This window comes from Camellia sinensis, chromosome 5 (assembly GCF_055761805.1).
Source record: "Camellia sinensis isolate YWXY chromosome 5, ASM5576180v1, whole genome shotgun sequence".
NCBI classification, from domain to species: domain Eukaryota; kingdom Viridiplantae; phylum Streptophyta; class Magnoliopsida; order Ericales; family Theaceae; genus Camellia; species Camellia sinensis.
Window position 1 is genome coordinate 43978145 of NC_138965.1, and position 18347 is coordinate 43996491.

General features: G+C 29.1%; 1 protein-coding gene across 3 annotated transcripts in view; it reads right to left on the reverse strand.

Moving 5' to 3' along the window:
- LOC114287267 (uncharacterized) overlaps positions 1-16076 on the reverse strand; it is a 28095-nt gene extending 12019 nt beyond the window's left edge. For 2 of the 3 annotated variants that reach the window (XM_082868726.1, XM_082868725.1), the window contains exons 1-8: positions 15763-16076; positions 13003-13119; positions 11921-11992; positions 11739-11840; positions 8635-8715; positions 5807-5925; positions 5538-5639; positions 2330-2446 (exon numbers count right to left, since the gene is read on the reverse strand). In XM_082868726.1, coding sequence (XP_082724852.1) covers positions 2330-2446; positions 5538-5639; positions 5807-5925; positions 8635-8715; positions 11739-11840; positions 11921-11992; positions 13003-13119; positions 15763-15780 — 728 coding nt within the window. In that variant the 5' untranslated portion in view covers positions 15781-16076. The remainder of the gene's footprint in view (positions 1-2329; positions 2447-5537; positions 5640-5806; positions 5926-8634; positions 8716-11738; positions 11841-11920; positions 11993-13002; positions 13120-15762) is intronic. The other variant, XM_082868727.1, reaches the window with a different exon arrangement.
- Positions 16077-18347: the final 2271 nt, after the last annotated feature.

Sequence of the window (18347 nt, forward strand, 5' to 3'; positions counted from 1 at the left end):
ACTCTAGAATGTTAGTTAGCTCATAAGAAGCACGGTCCCGGACACGTCACACGTCACGTGGGGACACACTCTGAGTGGCGGTTGGTCACCATGCTTCTGTACCTAGGAAATCTCTTCCAATAACTGATTTCAAAAAAGTGGTCATTGACGATTTGATCTCCAAAATTGTTTATGTTCCATGAACCAGCATTTGCAATGATCAAACATAATATGGTCTGGTATTCTTGAACTGTGACATCTATAGGGTTCTATAGATAACTTGATCCTTTTGGAAAGACAAACTAAGTTTGGTGAAAGAGAATTCCAGAAAAGAGGAGAACAAGCAAAAGGTTGCTGGAAAGTTCTAGAGAGAAGAGGAAGCCAAAATGAAGAAGAAGAAGAAAAAGCTTCAAGGAAGCTCCATTGTTGAAGCATAAGGATGAAGAAACAATGTGCACACACGGTTTGTACACAGATTGAAAATCTATAAATAGATAGGTTGTATGTTTGTTTGAGATAGAGTGGGAGAAAAATATAATCTCCAGGGAGAAACACAACATCTCCAGATAAGGAGATTTCTAAGAGAGTAGAGAGTATAAGAATTAATAGAGAGTTTGCTCTGTTTTGTATAATTTGCTTGTGATTGAATAAAATGAGTGTTTATTCAATTTTATTCCTCTCTTTGTATACCATCACAACCGGTATACACCCCTCTCCTACTACTCAATAGTGGTATCAGAGCTAAAAGAGCCAATTTGGGCCAAAATTTCAAAGAAACCGAGAGTTTTCAAATTTGCCCAGATTTCAAAGGTGTCGAAATCAATATCTGAATATACCAGAGGTTTCGTGTCGACTAGAGGAGTCCAGAACCATTAACCAGAAGAGTCAAGTAGTAGCCGAAGTTCGCTGATAAATGCAACATCCGAAAATGGAAATTTTTCAAAGTTATCAAAATTCAATTTTGAGTATATCGGATTAAAGTACTTGTCGAGGGGATTCCGACGGTATAAAGAACAGCTCAAATGAACTCCGAATGAACCTATACAGCTGTCGAGAAGTTGAGTGCGTACATAGCACTCACCTTCCCCAAAATTCTGAAGCTGCAGAACATTCAAGAGAGGATTCCAACGGTATAAAGAACAGCTCAAATGAACTCCAAATGAACCTATACAGCTGCCGAGAAGTTGAGCACGTACATAGCACTCATCTTCCCCAAAATTCTAAAGTTGCCGAACATTCAAGAGAAATTATTTAGTGCTTCGCGATTGAGTTGCAACCGTTAATCTAAACTGTCCAATCTATTTTGGCTAAATCTAAGCCATCCGAAATCCAATCGCAACGATCCAATAGTGTTTTTCAACTATTTAGAATATTCCGGACACATTTGTATGGTCAGATTTTACAAATTCCATACCTGTAATTTACAAATTTTATTTAAAGATATGAAGTGAAAAAATATTCTTCGAAGCAGGAGTTGAAGAATACAACAAAGAAAATATCACAGATAAGGTGATAGAAGATGTTCCAGATATTGTGGACGAAATAAACAACAAATGGTTGTTTCCAACAACAAAAGACAACAGTTGATTGTTCTACACAATAGAGAACAACATGTGATTATTTCACAAGCACCGAACAACAAGTGGTTGTTCCAAGAGACATACGTCAACAGTTGGTTGACAGTACCGAACAATAGGAGGTTATTCCGAAAGAGAGATAGAAGTCAATAGAGGATTGACTACAAAGACCAGACAAGGAGGTCATCCACAAGCAGATATAAAGTATCGTGTAGAAAATCCAACAAATTGAGTTTGAGGCGAAGTTGGGAAGACAAACTCAATTTGAGTTTGGTGAAGGAGAATTCCAGAGAAGATGAGAATAAGCAAGAGACTACTGGAAAGTTCTAGAGAGAAGAAGAGGAAACCAAAATGAAGAAGAAGATGAAGCTTTAAGGAAGCTCTATTGTTGAAGCTTAAGGATGAAGTAACACTGTGCACACACGGTTTGTGCACGGATTGAAAATCTATAAATAGATAGGTTGTATGTTTGTTTGAGATAGAGTGGGAGAAAAATGTTCTAACAAAGTAGAGAGTACGAGAGTTAACAGAGAATTTGCTCTGTTTTGTATAATTTGTTTGTGATTGAATAAAAAGAGTGTTTATACGATTTTATTCCTCTCTTTGTATACCATCACAACCGGTATACACCCCTCTCCCACTTCTATCAGATCCTTGAAGTGAGTCAAGTATTCTTTCAGTACACTTACAGCTAATTGTCATTATTATTTATAATTCAGATTCCGCCTAATACATCCAGAAACTGTTTTACCCTTGGAGAGTACTATACTGACCTGTGCACTTTGGAATTCATCAACCGTACAGTAATTTGATGATGCACCCTTACTTTTCCAGGACCAAGTGCTGGCTGTGATATTTCAAGTCCTTCCTCTTTGACAATAGAAAGATACCTGCAGAGATATAATATATTTAACATTATGATTCTGAGGTCAAAGAAATTATGTTTATGCTGTTTCAACTGCATTGTGTATAAATATTTCTGTGAACTTAAAAATAAAAAATAAAACCTGTATGACAATTTGCACAAGTTTAGAGAGGACAAAGCTTCATGCTACAAAGTTACACTTGCATAGTATTCTTCATAAAACTGAAAGAGTTTGACATGCATTACTTAAAGTAAATATAAAAAGGGCACTTCGAGTAATTGATAGCCTTGGAAACCCATGTGTAAAATCGTATAAGGCACAAGTTAGGTGAAGGTTTTGCAAGAAATAAAAATTGCAAGGGATACCTTCCTTTATTACATTAATGAATGGTTCTGCACTGTTTTGTGCTTGCTTGATTTAAAAAGAAATATTGAAAAATAGATTTTTTTGTTTCGTCATATACGTCACTTTCTTAGAATTTTAATTTTAGAAACAAACACTATGACATCAAAGCCTAGAAAGTCAGTTCTCAGCTTCTCTTGCTGAATGCTATTTGCACAATGATGATCATTCTTTGCCATTCTTTGACACCAATCTTTGGGCTCTAAATCTTAGCAGAAATTTCTTCTTCTTTTTTTTCAATTTTTCTACTGGCTTTCTTGATGGGAGCAATAAAACAAACCTGAAATCCTGCCCGTAAAGTGAACTTTCAGCTCATAAAAAAGGCCATCAAGAAAGGTAGAAACTGGCAGCAAGCTTCCTAGAAGGATTTCTCCTAAGCACTGCAATGCCCATTTAAGTTATTTCGGACAATTACAATTTACAACACAATAGATGTTCCGATCTTCCATGTACCAATGGCCACCTATGTTACAACTTACATGGACTTAGGTATGAGTATCAAGTGGGAGTGCATGTCCAAGCATTGGGCATTCATAAACCTAAATATTAGGATATTGAGATATATATCTAAAAGTTGGATATGAGAATGGGGACTCATCACAGACACTATATGTATTACACATTGTATAATATTCTTATATATATATAGTCTGTTTCTAGAATCAAGTACTAACCAAGAGGGTTATAGCATTAATATTGTGCAGTTATTGAAAAGTAAGAAGCAAACAGGTACCCATCTCTTACGGGCAAGAAATACACCCCAAGAACTCCTAGCTCTAAGGAGCAAACAGTGATGCCTACAGGCCCCAGGTTTCAAGTCAATATCAATAATTAACTTGATTACATACCCAACTTCATTATTTCATAATATGAATTACTAGATACGAGAACAACCATATTCCAGAGGTCCATTTAACATTTTACAGTTATTTTAAAATTTAATTCTAAAACTAGGGTCTTTTTAAACTTATATTTCCAATCTACGTGAAAGTGTGTTGCAAAACATGTTTTCTAAAAGTGTATGCTTTTAATTCCTTGTTTTGAAGTTACATTTAGAGTAGAAGTCTGTTAATAGTCGAAGTGCAGAGCAAACATGGTTGATAACCATGCTTTATATTAAGACCTTACCAATAACATTTTCCCCTGAATTTGAATAAAATAGGAACCCAAGAGGCGTGGTTAACAAACACCCTTTCAAGAAAACATGTTTTCTAATCATGCTTTCACATAGTTTGAGAAACAAGTTTAAACTGTCTTAATTTTGAAATTTTTCAAAAAGGTAAATAGGCATATTCCATATAAACTGGGTTAATTTCACTTTTATACCTCAAACTATAATCATTTTTTTCTATTTCATCTTTAAATTATGCATTTCATAATTTTAGCTAACATGATCTAGTTGAAGACGGTTCTCCAAATCAATAACCATCAAAACTTAATTTAATGGGCAATTCAAAATTTGAACAACATAAACCATACAATCAAACATTCATTTCTTTTATTCATCATTTGGAAATAAGGGGCAGAGAAGAATATTAGTGTTTGGTTGTAGGGTATAAGTCGTTTAATACAATGTGATTAAGATGATGGGTGTTTATGATTTAAGTCACTATCCAATTTGTAAAATTACTTTTTTGCCCATTAGGTAAGGTTTGGTTTGGACCAACTGTCTCCAAATGGACCATGTGAATTGAACTAAACTAAATAGATCAAATTGATAGTTTAGGGATGAAATAGAAAAAGATGACAAATAGTTTAGGGGATAAAAAATGAAATTAACCCGGGCAAATATTGTCATGTTAGTTTTCATTGGAGTAACAAAGCAGCCAGGGCATCTGTAATTTAACAATAATCACTAAAGAATATAGGGGCCGTTTGTTTCATAGGATTGAGGCATGGGATTGGACTCCCTATTCAATAAATTTACTACTCTATCTTCTGGTTAGAAAATTGAATGCCGGACTAATAGTCAGATAAACATCATTTTCAGAACCATCAGTTTATTGCATTGCAATCCTCTAATCCATAACAAACACCCATAAAGTAATGCTATACAAACAGAATCTATATACAAAAAACTCATACAGAATGCCCTTGGAAGTCAAAATGCCTATCAAATTGGTTCATAATTACAAGAATACAATTGTCGCATCATTCTTTTATCTTAAATTTTGTATAAGAATAAGGGGAAATTACATGAAAGTGGAACTGTCAGAAAATAATTATATATTCATGGAAAAATTAATAATTTTAATCATTAAAATTTGGGATAAATTACAAATACATTCTTGACTTTTGTTTAAAATATGGATTACCCTGTGGTTTGAAAAACTATAAATATCCCTTTATCAGATTTTTTTTTTTTTTTTAAGAGAAACTGCTCTCCTATATAAAATTGCCTGAATTATTAATTAAAATAAATTTCTAACATCATTACAAAAACTGTGAATTGACTTGATTAATAAAAGAGATCATTTGTTATGAAATTAGAAATTTCGAAAGGCGGAATGTAATTTCAGAAGCACATAAGCAAATCTCATAATTTGTAATTTGCGTTAAAATGTATAAAGTTTACCATGTCTTTTTTGGAAAAAGACAACCGACTTGTTATTTTCCCTAAAAATAAATAATGCATGAATATCATTTTCCAAGAATATATATAAAAAAAAAAATAGAAAACTATAAAAATGGAAACTAATTAAATCAGACAAACCTTCCAGGGTCAAAATCATGAACATCAAGGTCCTCATCCCAGAGAAATATATAATCATACTCTGCTACTATATCTGGATGCAAGAATCGCTTGGCAAACCACCTATTAAAAATAAAAATAAAAATAAAAATAAAAATAAAAATAAAAATATCCCATTTAAACATCCACAGATTATTACAGATTATGTATAAACACTCTTGAATTTAATTGCAGAGGAATTAAATAGAATTGAAAGTCTGAATGAGAAATGATTGAGTAGTAGTACGAACCATTTAGTTTGATTGATGGCGGAGACATGTATGACGCGGCTGCTCCACTCTATATCTCGCCATTCATCAACCACACCATCGTAGTGGAATACCATCACACTAAAACCATTTTCCATAAACTGCCAATAAATTCGTTTATTTTAGTAAATTATTTATATTTAAAAACTTTGAAAAAGAAGCAAAAATAATTATGGCTTTGTTTGGGTATAGTTTTCATAAATTATTTTTAGATGAGTTTTTGTTATCAGTAATGCTAGGTATCATGAAAATTTTGTCATGAAAATAATCATGAAAGTTTTGTGACCCTTAGATTACAGTTAGAATAAAACACCACGCACTAATCAAGGTAATCTAAGGATCATAAATTTTTCATGATCATTTTCATGACAAAATTTTCATGATCCCTAATTTTTCCCTTTTGTTATTTTTATTGGATTATTTTTTATTTTTTAAATAAATTAAAATTAGATGTATCAAAAAATATTATAAAAATTTACTAAAATAAACGAAAATTTATCTAAAATATTTTTTCCTTTTTAATGCATCTGTCCAAAGCAAACTTGAAAAGTTTAAAAAAAAAAAAAAAAAAAATGGCTTAATTTAAAATAATAAAAAAATTAAAAAATCACTAAAGATATGACTGTATGTCTAGCTCAGCTACTAACATCCTCCATTATATGGCCCCCCCCAAAAAAAAAACTAACAAATTGACTTTTAAAAAATTTCTAAAGAAAAATTTTGGGAGAATTACCATTCAGGGGTGATTGTGAAAAATGGCAAATTGCACTAACGGTCTTTGTAGTTTGGAATTTGTATCACTTTAGTTTTTAACCTTTTAATTTTGATACATTTAATTTTAGATTTTAAATCTCGTTTCAAATAAAGACAATTGAAGACATTGTTGTTCTATTTTAAGGGCAAAATTATCAATTTAATAAAATATAAATTAGTTTGACAAAAATAAACGTCAAAAAATTATTTTTGAATTTTTAAAAATTAATTCTACCTACCAAAGATAAAATTATATAAAAATGATAAATCTTGTACTTTTTTATTTATTTTTATTTTTTTACTAAATTAATTTTTAGTATATGTTTGGATGATGATTATGTAATTTTTGGTTATTTTTATTGATATTTTTTTTATAGTTATCATATAATAGATAGTTGGTTGTTTTTGTTATTAACAAATATTTTTTTTATAGTTATCATGTAATAAATTGTTATTAGATTTTTAATGTGTAATCGATATGTTTAATATATGAAATATTTTTAGTTTTGAATTTTTTGTTTTAATGAATTGATTTAATAATGACACCATGGTTGTAGTTATGTTTGACTTTTAAAAAAATAGATACTAATTTAACGAAAATAAATATCAAAAAAATTTATTTATATCCTCCTAAAATATAAGATTATATAAAAATGATGTGTTCTTAATTTTTTTTTTCATCAATTCAATTTTTAGTTTTCTTAGAAATTTTTTCTAAAAATAGAATATGAAAACTACTCGTTTGGCAACTGGCTTTTTTAGTCAAAAAGTCAAAAAAAAACTAAAAAAATCAAAAAGTCAACAACTTATACCAAAAATCAAAATTCTCTTTTCTTTCTACTTTTTACACATCTTTTCGTAAAAAATTAAAAAATCATCCCAAACATACTACTTTTTTTAATATCATATTTTAGTCAAAAATCTAAAAAGTTACTAAAAATTCTCAAATGAGTAGAACTTTATAACCAAGAAAGTTATAACATTATTCATTAAACAAAAGGTATTACATTTCGAATAACATACAAGTTAATCAATACTAAATAAGTTGTATAAAGACTTTGCCTTTGAAATAGACTATTTGCAAAGGAAATATCTTTAATTGTTTTTATTTGGAACAAAATTTAAATTTTAAGATCAAATGTATCACAATTTAAAAGTCAGAAATCAAAATGAAACAAATTTCAAACTAGAGACACTGTTAATATAATTAGTCCTTTGAAAAATTATTACATATTCATGATAAAATTTTATCATCTTTCTTTGAGAGGTAATTTGTGGACTAAAAATAAACTAATAAAAAAGTTAATTGTAAAGTAAGTTAGTTCTTTTGGCACATTTTTAACCCTTTTTTGTTTTATTTTTTTAAAGACTTGTGGTTAAAATCAGTTTATCATCTTTCTTTGAGAGTTAATTTATTGACTAAAAATAAAATAATAAAAAAGTTAATTATAAAATAAGTTCGTTCTTTTTGGCATATTTTTAACCGTTTTTTTTTTTCTTGGTTAAAATTAGTTTTTTGACCAAATATATGAAGACCCGTTTGATGTAGTTTCTTGTACTTGAAAGTCCTTTATGTGAAAAGAGTATGTCTAAATGAATTCAACACTTTTTTTATTTTTTATTTTTTATTTTTTTAATAATAAATTCAACACTTTTTTATTTTTTATTTTTTTAATAAAATTAGGTTTAGTGGCCCATCTAACTATCAGGATAGTGAGAAAGTCAAAATCAACATTTAGGATTTGAGACAACTGCGACTTTTTTGTTATAATCAAACTTACTAACTCTTAATAACGTAGCCCTTAAAAAAAGAAACTAACAAATCTACTTTTAAAATATTGTTAAAGAAAATTTTGGGAGAATTACCAGGCAGGGGTAATTTTGAAAAATTATTGCATATTTATGATAAAATTTGTAATTTTAATTATAAATATTTACAATTTTTTGTAATTATTTTTTCTCAATATCACTGTCATAATTTTTAAAAAAATTTAAATTTTTTTGAACTAGACTTGGATTATTCGGAGAACCTAGTTTTATAGAGACATACTGGTTACCTTTTTAACAATTTTGTTCGCTGTTTCTTTCTGCTTTATTCCAGCTGCAATGGCCAATAAATTTGCTGAAGTTGAATTGTTCTGATTGAAAAACATTTCAGAAAAATATGTAAAAAAAAATATTTTTTAAAAAAAAATACAGAATATAAGGTAACAGTAATATAATTGAACTGCATAACATTTGGTCAGTAAGTTACAATCATGCTAGTAAATGATCAATAAACGAAAGAAAGGGAAAAAAAAATCCTCAAATAAACAAAACAATTGTCAATAATTTGTAAAATAAATTTTCTTAAAGTATAAACTTCAAATTACCATAACATCACATGTAGAACATTTAAAAAAAAAATAAAAAACAATTTCAGTATACAAGACTTTAGTCACTATGAAATTTAGGAGCGTGCACAGTTTTTTATATGCGAAGAGGTTATTTCCACATTTTGAACTGATCAACCTTAATATTGTACCAAAGTAAGGGCAACCGTGTCATTTAAGGTGAAACCTCGATAAGAGATATCTTTTTATATTAATATAATATTTTCTATCCATAGTCTTTAAAAAAGAGAATTTTTAACGAGGGAAATGTTTGGCATCTTTTTTTTGGGAGGTTTTATGATTTTTAATTTGATCTTAATTCTTGATATGTGTGTGAGGTCCACTCATATATGTGTAGACCCCATATTATGAGTGGTTGGAATAAGAGTAAGGGTTGGTTTGGGTTGTTCTAAAAAAGTACACTTTTTGACTTATTGACTTATATGGGTTGGATTTGGATTGGATTTGATGTGATGTGTTAGAGAGATAATGTGATTTAAATAAGATGATGTGACTTAAATAAGATAATGACTTTTTGACTTTTTGTATTATTTAGATCATGCCAAACTTGGCCTAAGTGTTGTAGGGAGTCATGTATATACGAGGGTCTCTACCACAATTGTTTTAACAAAGAGTTTGATTTTCCTTCCATATATTAAGGTTATTTTAGGGATAGCCTTCGTTTCCCATGCCAAATTTTTTGAATTTTTGGTTATTTTAGTCAAAAAAATACAAAATAGACTTTTAGTCTAATAAGACAAAATATCACATCCAAAGCATAATTATTTTATTTTTTTCTCTCATAAAACTTTAAAAAGTCAAAAAAAAAACTTATCACAAACGAGACTTTTTAACCCCCAAGTTAAAAAAATTAAAAAGTCAACTCACATCTCAAATGAATCATTTTCTTGCAATGATTTTGGTGTACTTCTATCACAATAAGACATGATGAGTAATATATAATTTAATGATTTGAGTTAAAGAAAAATGATAATAAAACCATTGCAAAGAATCATATTATTATTATCTCTCAATAAGAGAATATTGTTTTGGTTATGCCATTTGACTAAACTTTTATTTTTTATTTTAAATTAGGTTTTGTACCAGATTGGAAGTTGGAAGTTAAAACTTGTACGCTTTTCAAAAAAATGAGACCTTAAGGAATGAGTTGAATTGTCTAATGCTCAGGTGGAAGTTAAAACTTGTACGCTTTTCAAAAAAATAAGACAGTGAAATGGGCTAATGCTCAGGTGGATACTAATGTATTGTTTGGTTGTTGGGAAGAGATTTGAAAAGAAAAAATAAAAAAGTATATGAAATTAGAAAAAATATAAGTATATTTATTCATATTTTATTTATATTTTTTTTTCTTTTTCAAATGAAAAGGTATGTGAAATTATGGTTGTTTTGAGAAGTAGGTTAGTTGACTTTTTGATTTTTTTTATCTTTTCTTTTTTTTGAAAAAATGTATAAAAAAAATATAAAGAGGTAATGTGACTATAAATAGATAAAAATTCAAAAAATAACTTTTTACCTACTTGCCAAAACAAGCCTAAACCCACCCTAGTAGAACATCTAATTAGTATATAATTAACAAAATGGCCATTCCTCAAATTGTCTTTCAAACACCAATAAAAATATATGATATATTCTACCATATAAACGAGGGCAAAGTTTATTTTACCTCCTTGTAGTATGGTCGAATTCCACTTTAACCCCTTGTCTTTTAAAAGTAGTCGCATACCCCCATGTAGTTTTAAATTAAATTACAATATTAACTCTATTAACTTTGGCAATAATAAAAAAGACAATTATACCTCTTGTTTTCTTGCTCTTACTTTTTGTTATTTTTGTGAAAATAAAAAAAAAAATAAAACTTGCTTCAATTAAGGAACTTGATTTTCTCTAATTACTAATTTAATGGCAACTTAAGTTATAATATATTGGTGGATAATATATATATATATATATATATATATTACCATTACTAGGCAAAACATAGTTTGAAAAATGAAATTTGAAAATGAAAAAAAAAAAAAAAAAACGTAATAAACAAATGGTTAAACAATAGAAGAACTCTACAAGCATGGGAGGCAGAGGGTTGGTGAATGAATCTCAAACAAATGCCAAGATTTTTCATTGCGATTTAAAAAAAAAAAAAAAAAAAGGATCGAAATACTCGTTATCATATTATTTTTTCATCACAAAAATAAGATTACATATTACCCAACTTTGTGCATATATAGTGTGTATATCTATGAACTATTTAATAAGTTAAGAATGAGTTTTCTCTTTGAATTTGCAGGAATCACAGATCTGTCGCTTGCGTTGCAGTGGCTAGTATGATGGAGGAGGTGATGGTAGGTCTAGATTTATTATTTTCTTCCGGAGAAATGAAAAAAGGGGTGATTTTGTCTTTTTACCTTGGAAAGTCGACTTTAATTAATTATTTTTCTTCCAAAACTCTCTCCAAATGCGCATGTATGCACATGTAGCACAATTTTTGTTAGTTTGGACAGAAAATGTAACATAAACAATTTAGTCCAAAATCATATGAGGATTAATTGATTATTTTTAAAAGATAGAGGATAAAGTGCAATCGAATTATACCACATGGAAATAAAATGAATTTTGCCCTAAAAGCTAATCACAAGAGAAGAGGATACTACTGTGACAAAACCTTTTTAGTATGCTGAAATTGCTCAATATTTAGACTTTGGTTGTGAGATTTATTGAGATACCCAATCTAAGAAAAAAAATAAAAAAAATAAAAAAATGAGTTGACATACATTCTTTGCAACAGGACCACATAAAGGGCGCATTTCCAAGTTTGAAGTTTGGGCAATAATTCCTTCTGGCAATGCTTCACTTCCAACAGCCCTGCATTGTTTCTAAAATTAAAGCAAAATTAAATTTAAACAAAAAATAGAAAAACATAATATATATGAAAGAGCTTTATTAGCCAGAATACCTTGCATTCACTATTAGATTGTGTATTCTTCTGCCTTGTGTGATTCATTTTTCCTCCAAGTGACATCATTATCTACACAAGCAATTGTCACACACATTCATTTATTTAAATTTTTTTTTATAGATAGGTTCATTTGTTTAATTAAAATGATACATGTTCACGTAGCTATAAAGTTTCCCTCAAATAAGGGATTTTCAAAACATAATATTCTCCCTCACATGCAACTTTATATGTATAGATACAAACAAATATATATATATATAAAGAGAAGCATAATGTAAAGGAGAATACTAGTCTTTCTTAAGGCTACTCTTTAGATTTAGGCTCGGCAATTATATGGTATATGTGTAACATAAAAAATCATTACATACTCTTGAAGAATCATGTGGTATTATCTATGTGATACTTTCGGCTAATAGAAAATCAACCGTAAAGTTTTTGCTACATGATTGGGTTAAATAGTGTCACATATTATCGTGGCATTACTAAATAACTACTCGTGCAACGAGGGACTATATGTACCCAAAAAAGTAATTTTATCAGGATATATCGTGACAATACAACTCCAAACTCCTATTCTAAACTCTAATTTCAATCTTATTTTATTTTATATTATTGTTTAATCTATTTAGTTAACATATTATGTTTAGTTTATGTTTATAGTTTCTGAATTGCATGCCAGTAAGTTTAATTTTTTGGAGTCAATTTTATCATATTATTTGTACTTAATATTTTGTTTCTATTTTGCTAGATTGACATTGAAAACTAAAACAATGAAAAGTTGAAAACTTCCAGTTTTTATTTTTGTGCTAAAATAGTTTTTAGAAATTAAAAAATAACTTCTCATCGTTTACTAAAAAGTGGGTATTCTTGGAAATTTTCTCCAAAAGAATTAGTTCCCCTATGCTTTCTGAAAAATAAAAAGCATAAAACAGAAATTAAAAATACAACCAAACTTGTAGTAGCACCATGTAACCCCATGTGACTTAGACACATAAATCATGGAATCTCTTGTGTGAAGTAAATAATTATAAATAAATAAAAAGTAATTAACCATTCAAGCAACAATTAATAATATTTACTCCGAAATCTTTTGAAAGGATTGCATTGCTAATGAAGTAAGAGCCACAAATCAACAAAGCAATCATCAAGATACTGCAGTGCCCGGATTTACTCTTTAAATCCAACAGTAGAGAAACCTAACAAAGAAAAACAAAATGAGAAACAATAATCATAAATCTTTTATAATAAAATGCGGTCATATTAATTAGCACAAAATGATAATGTCTAATCCTTTTTTTCTATCTTTAATGGGCAAATATTCATGAGAGGCACCCTTTTTCACCGAGTCGGGGAGGGTGCTATGAGTTTTTATTATTATTTTTGAGCATTTCTTACTGCTAAGAATATACTTTTATTGCTAAGAATACTAACTTATTCTTTTATTTTTGAGTATTTCTTATTGCTAAGAATATACTTTTATTGCTAAGATTACTAACCTATTCAGTGAAAAAGTCACAGCATGGGTGTGGTTAGAGCACTGTCTCAAATTCCTTTCTCACATTGTTGTTATTATGGAAACATATCCCTTAGACCATCTCCAACGGTTCATCAAACTTGATATCAAATTCAAAATTTGATGAAAAAGTCACTTTTTTGAGCTCCAACGGTTTCACCAAATCGATATCAAATCGAGAATTCAGCAAATCTTTTACCAAAACGAGAACAGGCGAAGCATTTCACCAAATCACTGTTCCTAACCGTTGGGAGAGACCAACCGGTCAACCAGCCGGTTGCCCGGCCGGTTGACCAACCGGTCGACCGCCTAAAGGTTCAGACGGTTCCAAGAAAAGGTTCAAACAGTAAAAAAAAATAAATAAATAAATTTTTGCCTAACCAGTCGACCAGCCGGTTGACCAGCCGATCGACCAGTCGGTCGACCACTAAAAGGTTCAAAAAGTTCAAAAAAAAAATCAAAAAAAAAAAAAAAAAATCGCTTAACCGGTCGACCAACCGGTTGTCCCCGGCACAAATTTGATGAAAGTGCACCGTTGGAGCGAGTGGTATCAAATTTGGTAAAATGAGTCATTTTTTATTCAAATTTGGTGAAAAATCTGATTCACCGTTGGAGATGCTCTTATTGAGATGTAAAGAAGAATGTTACAATAATATTAAAAAAAATGGCAACTATGTTTTGGTTTAATATTTAAAAATTATTTTCTGACAGTTATTCGTATTTTTTTTGGCTGTAGTGAATTTTTTTTCATACTTAGTTATTATTATTTTATTTTTATTTTTTATTTTTTTACATTTGAGATGCACTAAAAAGAGAAATATATGTGAAAAAATTCATTAAACACAAAAGTTTCTCAAAAATTAGTACATTTCCATTTTGCTCTCTGGGAACTTTTTTCAAAATTCTTTTTACTTTTTAGATGTATTTAGATATGTGCATATAAAAGTAAAATAATTGATAAAAATATGATAAAGTTAACTAAAGAGAAAAAAAAAAAAGGACAAAAAATTAAATTTGAAAACTAAACCAAACAAAATGAATACTTTTTGATGCTTTGAAAACAAATTGCAAATATGATTTAGACCTCTTAAAAACAAAACTTTAATCAATTCCACAATAATCCCAAAAAAAAAAAAATTGTTTAAAAAAAATGGAGGCACCGGATTTTTATTATTTCAATAGTAGAAAGTAATATAGAAATGTCATGAGAAAGTCTAACACTAGGATGTAATACAACAACGTTGTTAACAACCATATAATAATTCCAACAACACAAAGTTTGACAACACAACAATCATATAATAAATCTAACAACTCAACAATCATTAAAAAAAAGATTTTCAAACAAATACATATTGACCAACGACCATTGGGACACATGGTTATTGACCAACGACCTCGCTCTTAAAAACTCAACCATTGGTTCAAAATAATAGGAGAGTCTACATCCACAGAATTGATTAGATCATCACAACAAATTAAGATTTTAAAGGCAAAAAATTAAGAATAAAATCAATTTTTAGAGACGAACTATGTTAGTTGCTAAAATTGTTATATTTTTAGCAACAGTGAAATAGTAAAATTTGACGTTTATTGTTGAATTACTATTCATTTGGAATCAAATTTTTTATCCCCCAAAAGTAAAATTATTTGGCACCAAATTATTTTGTTCTTAAAAGTGCATTTATCAGTAATATTTTTAAAATTTTGTAGCTAAAAATTATTTTTTATTGACATTTTGAGATGGGTTTTTCGTAACGATATTAATTAATTGTCAAATATTTTTTGTAACTAAATTTTTATTTTTGGGAACAAAAAAATTTAATTTCTAAAACTCTTATATATTATCATAGAATAGTATTAAGAATATACACCTCATGAGATTCACCAGATGCTCAATTAAAATGAGTTTTATTATGCCGACATGAACAATATTGTTTAGAGTTTTTAGTGGCTGAATTTTGTGTAGGTTGATTAACTCAAATCATAATGCTCAGTTCAGTGCAATAATTTTAAAATTTTCAGGTATCAAATGATTTGCCTTAAACTTGCACTTTTCATTGGTTTTCTCAGCATCCAAACACAACATATTTTTTTTGATCGGCATCCAAACACAACATATGAAGTAAACATAAACATATATATACATATAAACACATAATATTGAGAAACAGATAAACAAGTCTAACTTATAATAATTAAAACAATTTGATTGAGTATAACTAAACTGCTCAAAAGCTTAAATCTAAGTATGGGTCAATACTTATATCATACATATATATATATATATATGTATTTTAAAAATATGTAGGGAAGAAGAACTTACAAATTTGAATGGCTTCATGTTGCATGAACCTCCAAAACATCCACAGATATGTATATGTATATGTACCAAAAGCAAACAAATAAAGGTGGCGTTCGAAACAGTTAAAACGGTGCCGTTAGGGATAGGCAAAGAAAAATTAAGATTTGAGACTTGAAAGTTTCAAAACCCATCATCACCATAAGTAAAGCAGAGCTGAGATTTTGAGTTACATACATAAACATGATATACATGAAGAAAAAGAGATAGAGAGAGAAATAGATATATAAGTAAGAGTAGGTGCAATTTGTGTTGGTGTTGTGTGTGTGAAGTGGAATGATAGAGAAAGAGAGAAGCATGAATTATGTAAGGATCGTGCGAGCGAGTGCGGGAGTTGACTTTCCGGGCGATGAAACAAAACTTGGTGTACGCTGCCTAATCCTGATGCCACGTGTATTTAATGGGTCCCACTCTTTTTGAATTTGTTTACTGGGTAAATTACAATTTGCATCTTTAATATTTATCCATAAAATTGTAATAGTTAACCCGTTACACTTCTAGTCAAATATCAATATCTTCATTCTGTTATTCTATTGTTTAAGTCTTTAATAGATATCCAATCATTTAATAAGTATGTGACTGCAAAATGAAAATACAGGAAGAAAATCATTCTTATTTTTCACTAATACACATTCTCTGTCCCACATGATACGCATGTGAGAGTTGTAATATATATATATATATATATATGCTGCAAATAGGGATGAAAATGTAAGAAAACAGAGTTTTTTTTTATATAAAAAAAAAGATAATGGAGAAATTGCAGAGAAAAAAGATGAATATACATAAAATTGTTTGACTGTGAAAAATAGAGTTTCGTGATTTCAATTTCTACAAAATCTTAGTTTATTTTTTTAATTGTTCACAATTTGTATTTTGTTTTAGTCAAATACAATCATAATTTTATGTAAATTTTGAGACTGATGTGTGTAGGCGGAAAATGAAGGTAATTTTCTACATTTGCTCTCATTTTATAGTTATATACTTGTCACATTGCTGACATATATTAAAGACTTATATGATGAAGTAACAAAAGGGAGCTATTGACACTTGACCAGAAGTGCATAAGGTTAACTGTCACAATTTTATTTGTAGAGATCAAAGTGAAATTTGGTGCAAAGTGCAAGTTGAAAAGTATATTTTATCCATATTTATTTATTTATTTTTAATTAATTACACCAAAACCTCTAACATATCATTTCCTACTCACCTATAAACTCATATACATTGACCCTTCAAGGACGAAAATAATAAAAATACCTCTTTTAAAGGTAATTTGAAAGTTTTATAGTTGAGAGGTCAATATATATGAATTCATAAATTAGAGAATAAAATGATATTTGTTAATAGTTGAGGAGATCTTGATATAATTAACGATTATATATAAATAAAATAAAAAATCACTAAATATATTATTTTATATTGTTGTATTGAATCTCAACAATAGACCTCCCAAAAAATGTATAAATTTAATAGTATCTCATTATTGTTTATTGTGGATTTTTTTTTTCAATAATGTGAGTAATATATGCCCCTCTATCTTAAATTTCCGGCTCCACCATTGGTATTGAGGGTGGCCATTGAATGTGTATAAAGAAATCTCATGCTTTAAGAGCAACAGTATCAAGCTCAACAAATTTTGAGTTAAATTAACCGCAAAAAATTACTTTTTGTATTTTATCTAATTTTTTTGTATGTACACCACATCAGGCTCTCTATTCTAAAATTAAATTTTATAAAATATTCATTTTGTATTGTTAAAAACCAGTAGGAGAAGTTGTTAATTTTGTATTATTTATCTATACATATATTCCTAAAAATAATAACAGTAATAATTGTGCCAAGCAGCAGTTGTCCGCTGGACAACCACTTGTTGCTTATCTCATCTTAACATTGCTCAAAATAAAATAAAATAAGAGTATTTAATCTAGAGTGATAGTATTTGTATTGTATATATATCAGTTTCATATTCCAAAAAAATAAAAAAATTTGTTGTCGATTGGCTGGATGACCAGGTGGTCAATTATTTGGTGAAAATTGTCAGTTTGGTCGACCACTTGGTGAAAAAATAGTAAGGTAGTGTATTATTTGTAAACAATATATCGCTACATCAAGCGATATATTGTAGTAATCACAAATTTTGTAAATATGTAGCGAGGCTAATGGAAGCTCTTTTAAGTTAATTTTCTTACTTTTGCTCTATATTTTGGTCTAGAAATGAGTTTGATGGGGCTGGTGTGACGCTGGATGTAAGGCATCTGCAGTGGTGGTAACGCTGTGTAGAGAAATAGAGGGAAAGATTGTGCAATGCTAGAGTGCCAGCGGTTGGGCTTACATGGGCTTGCACAATTTTTTGGGCTTCACGAAGGGTTCCCGAGGTTGGGCCCAAGTCTTTCGATTCTATTTGGGCCATCCAATATCCTAGATTTTCGCTCCTTCCACGGGACAAAAATGAGATTTTCTTATAAGATAAAATTATATAATTTTATTTATTTATTTATTGGAATGTTGGACTGCGAAAAACTTATATGGGGTATTTAGCAACTTCC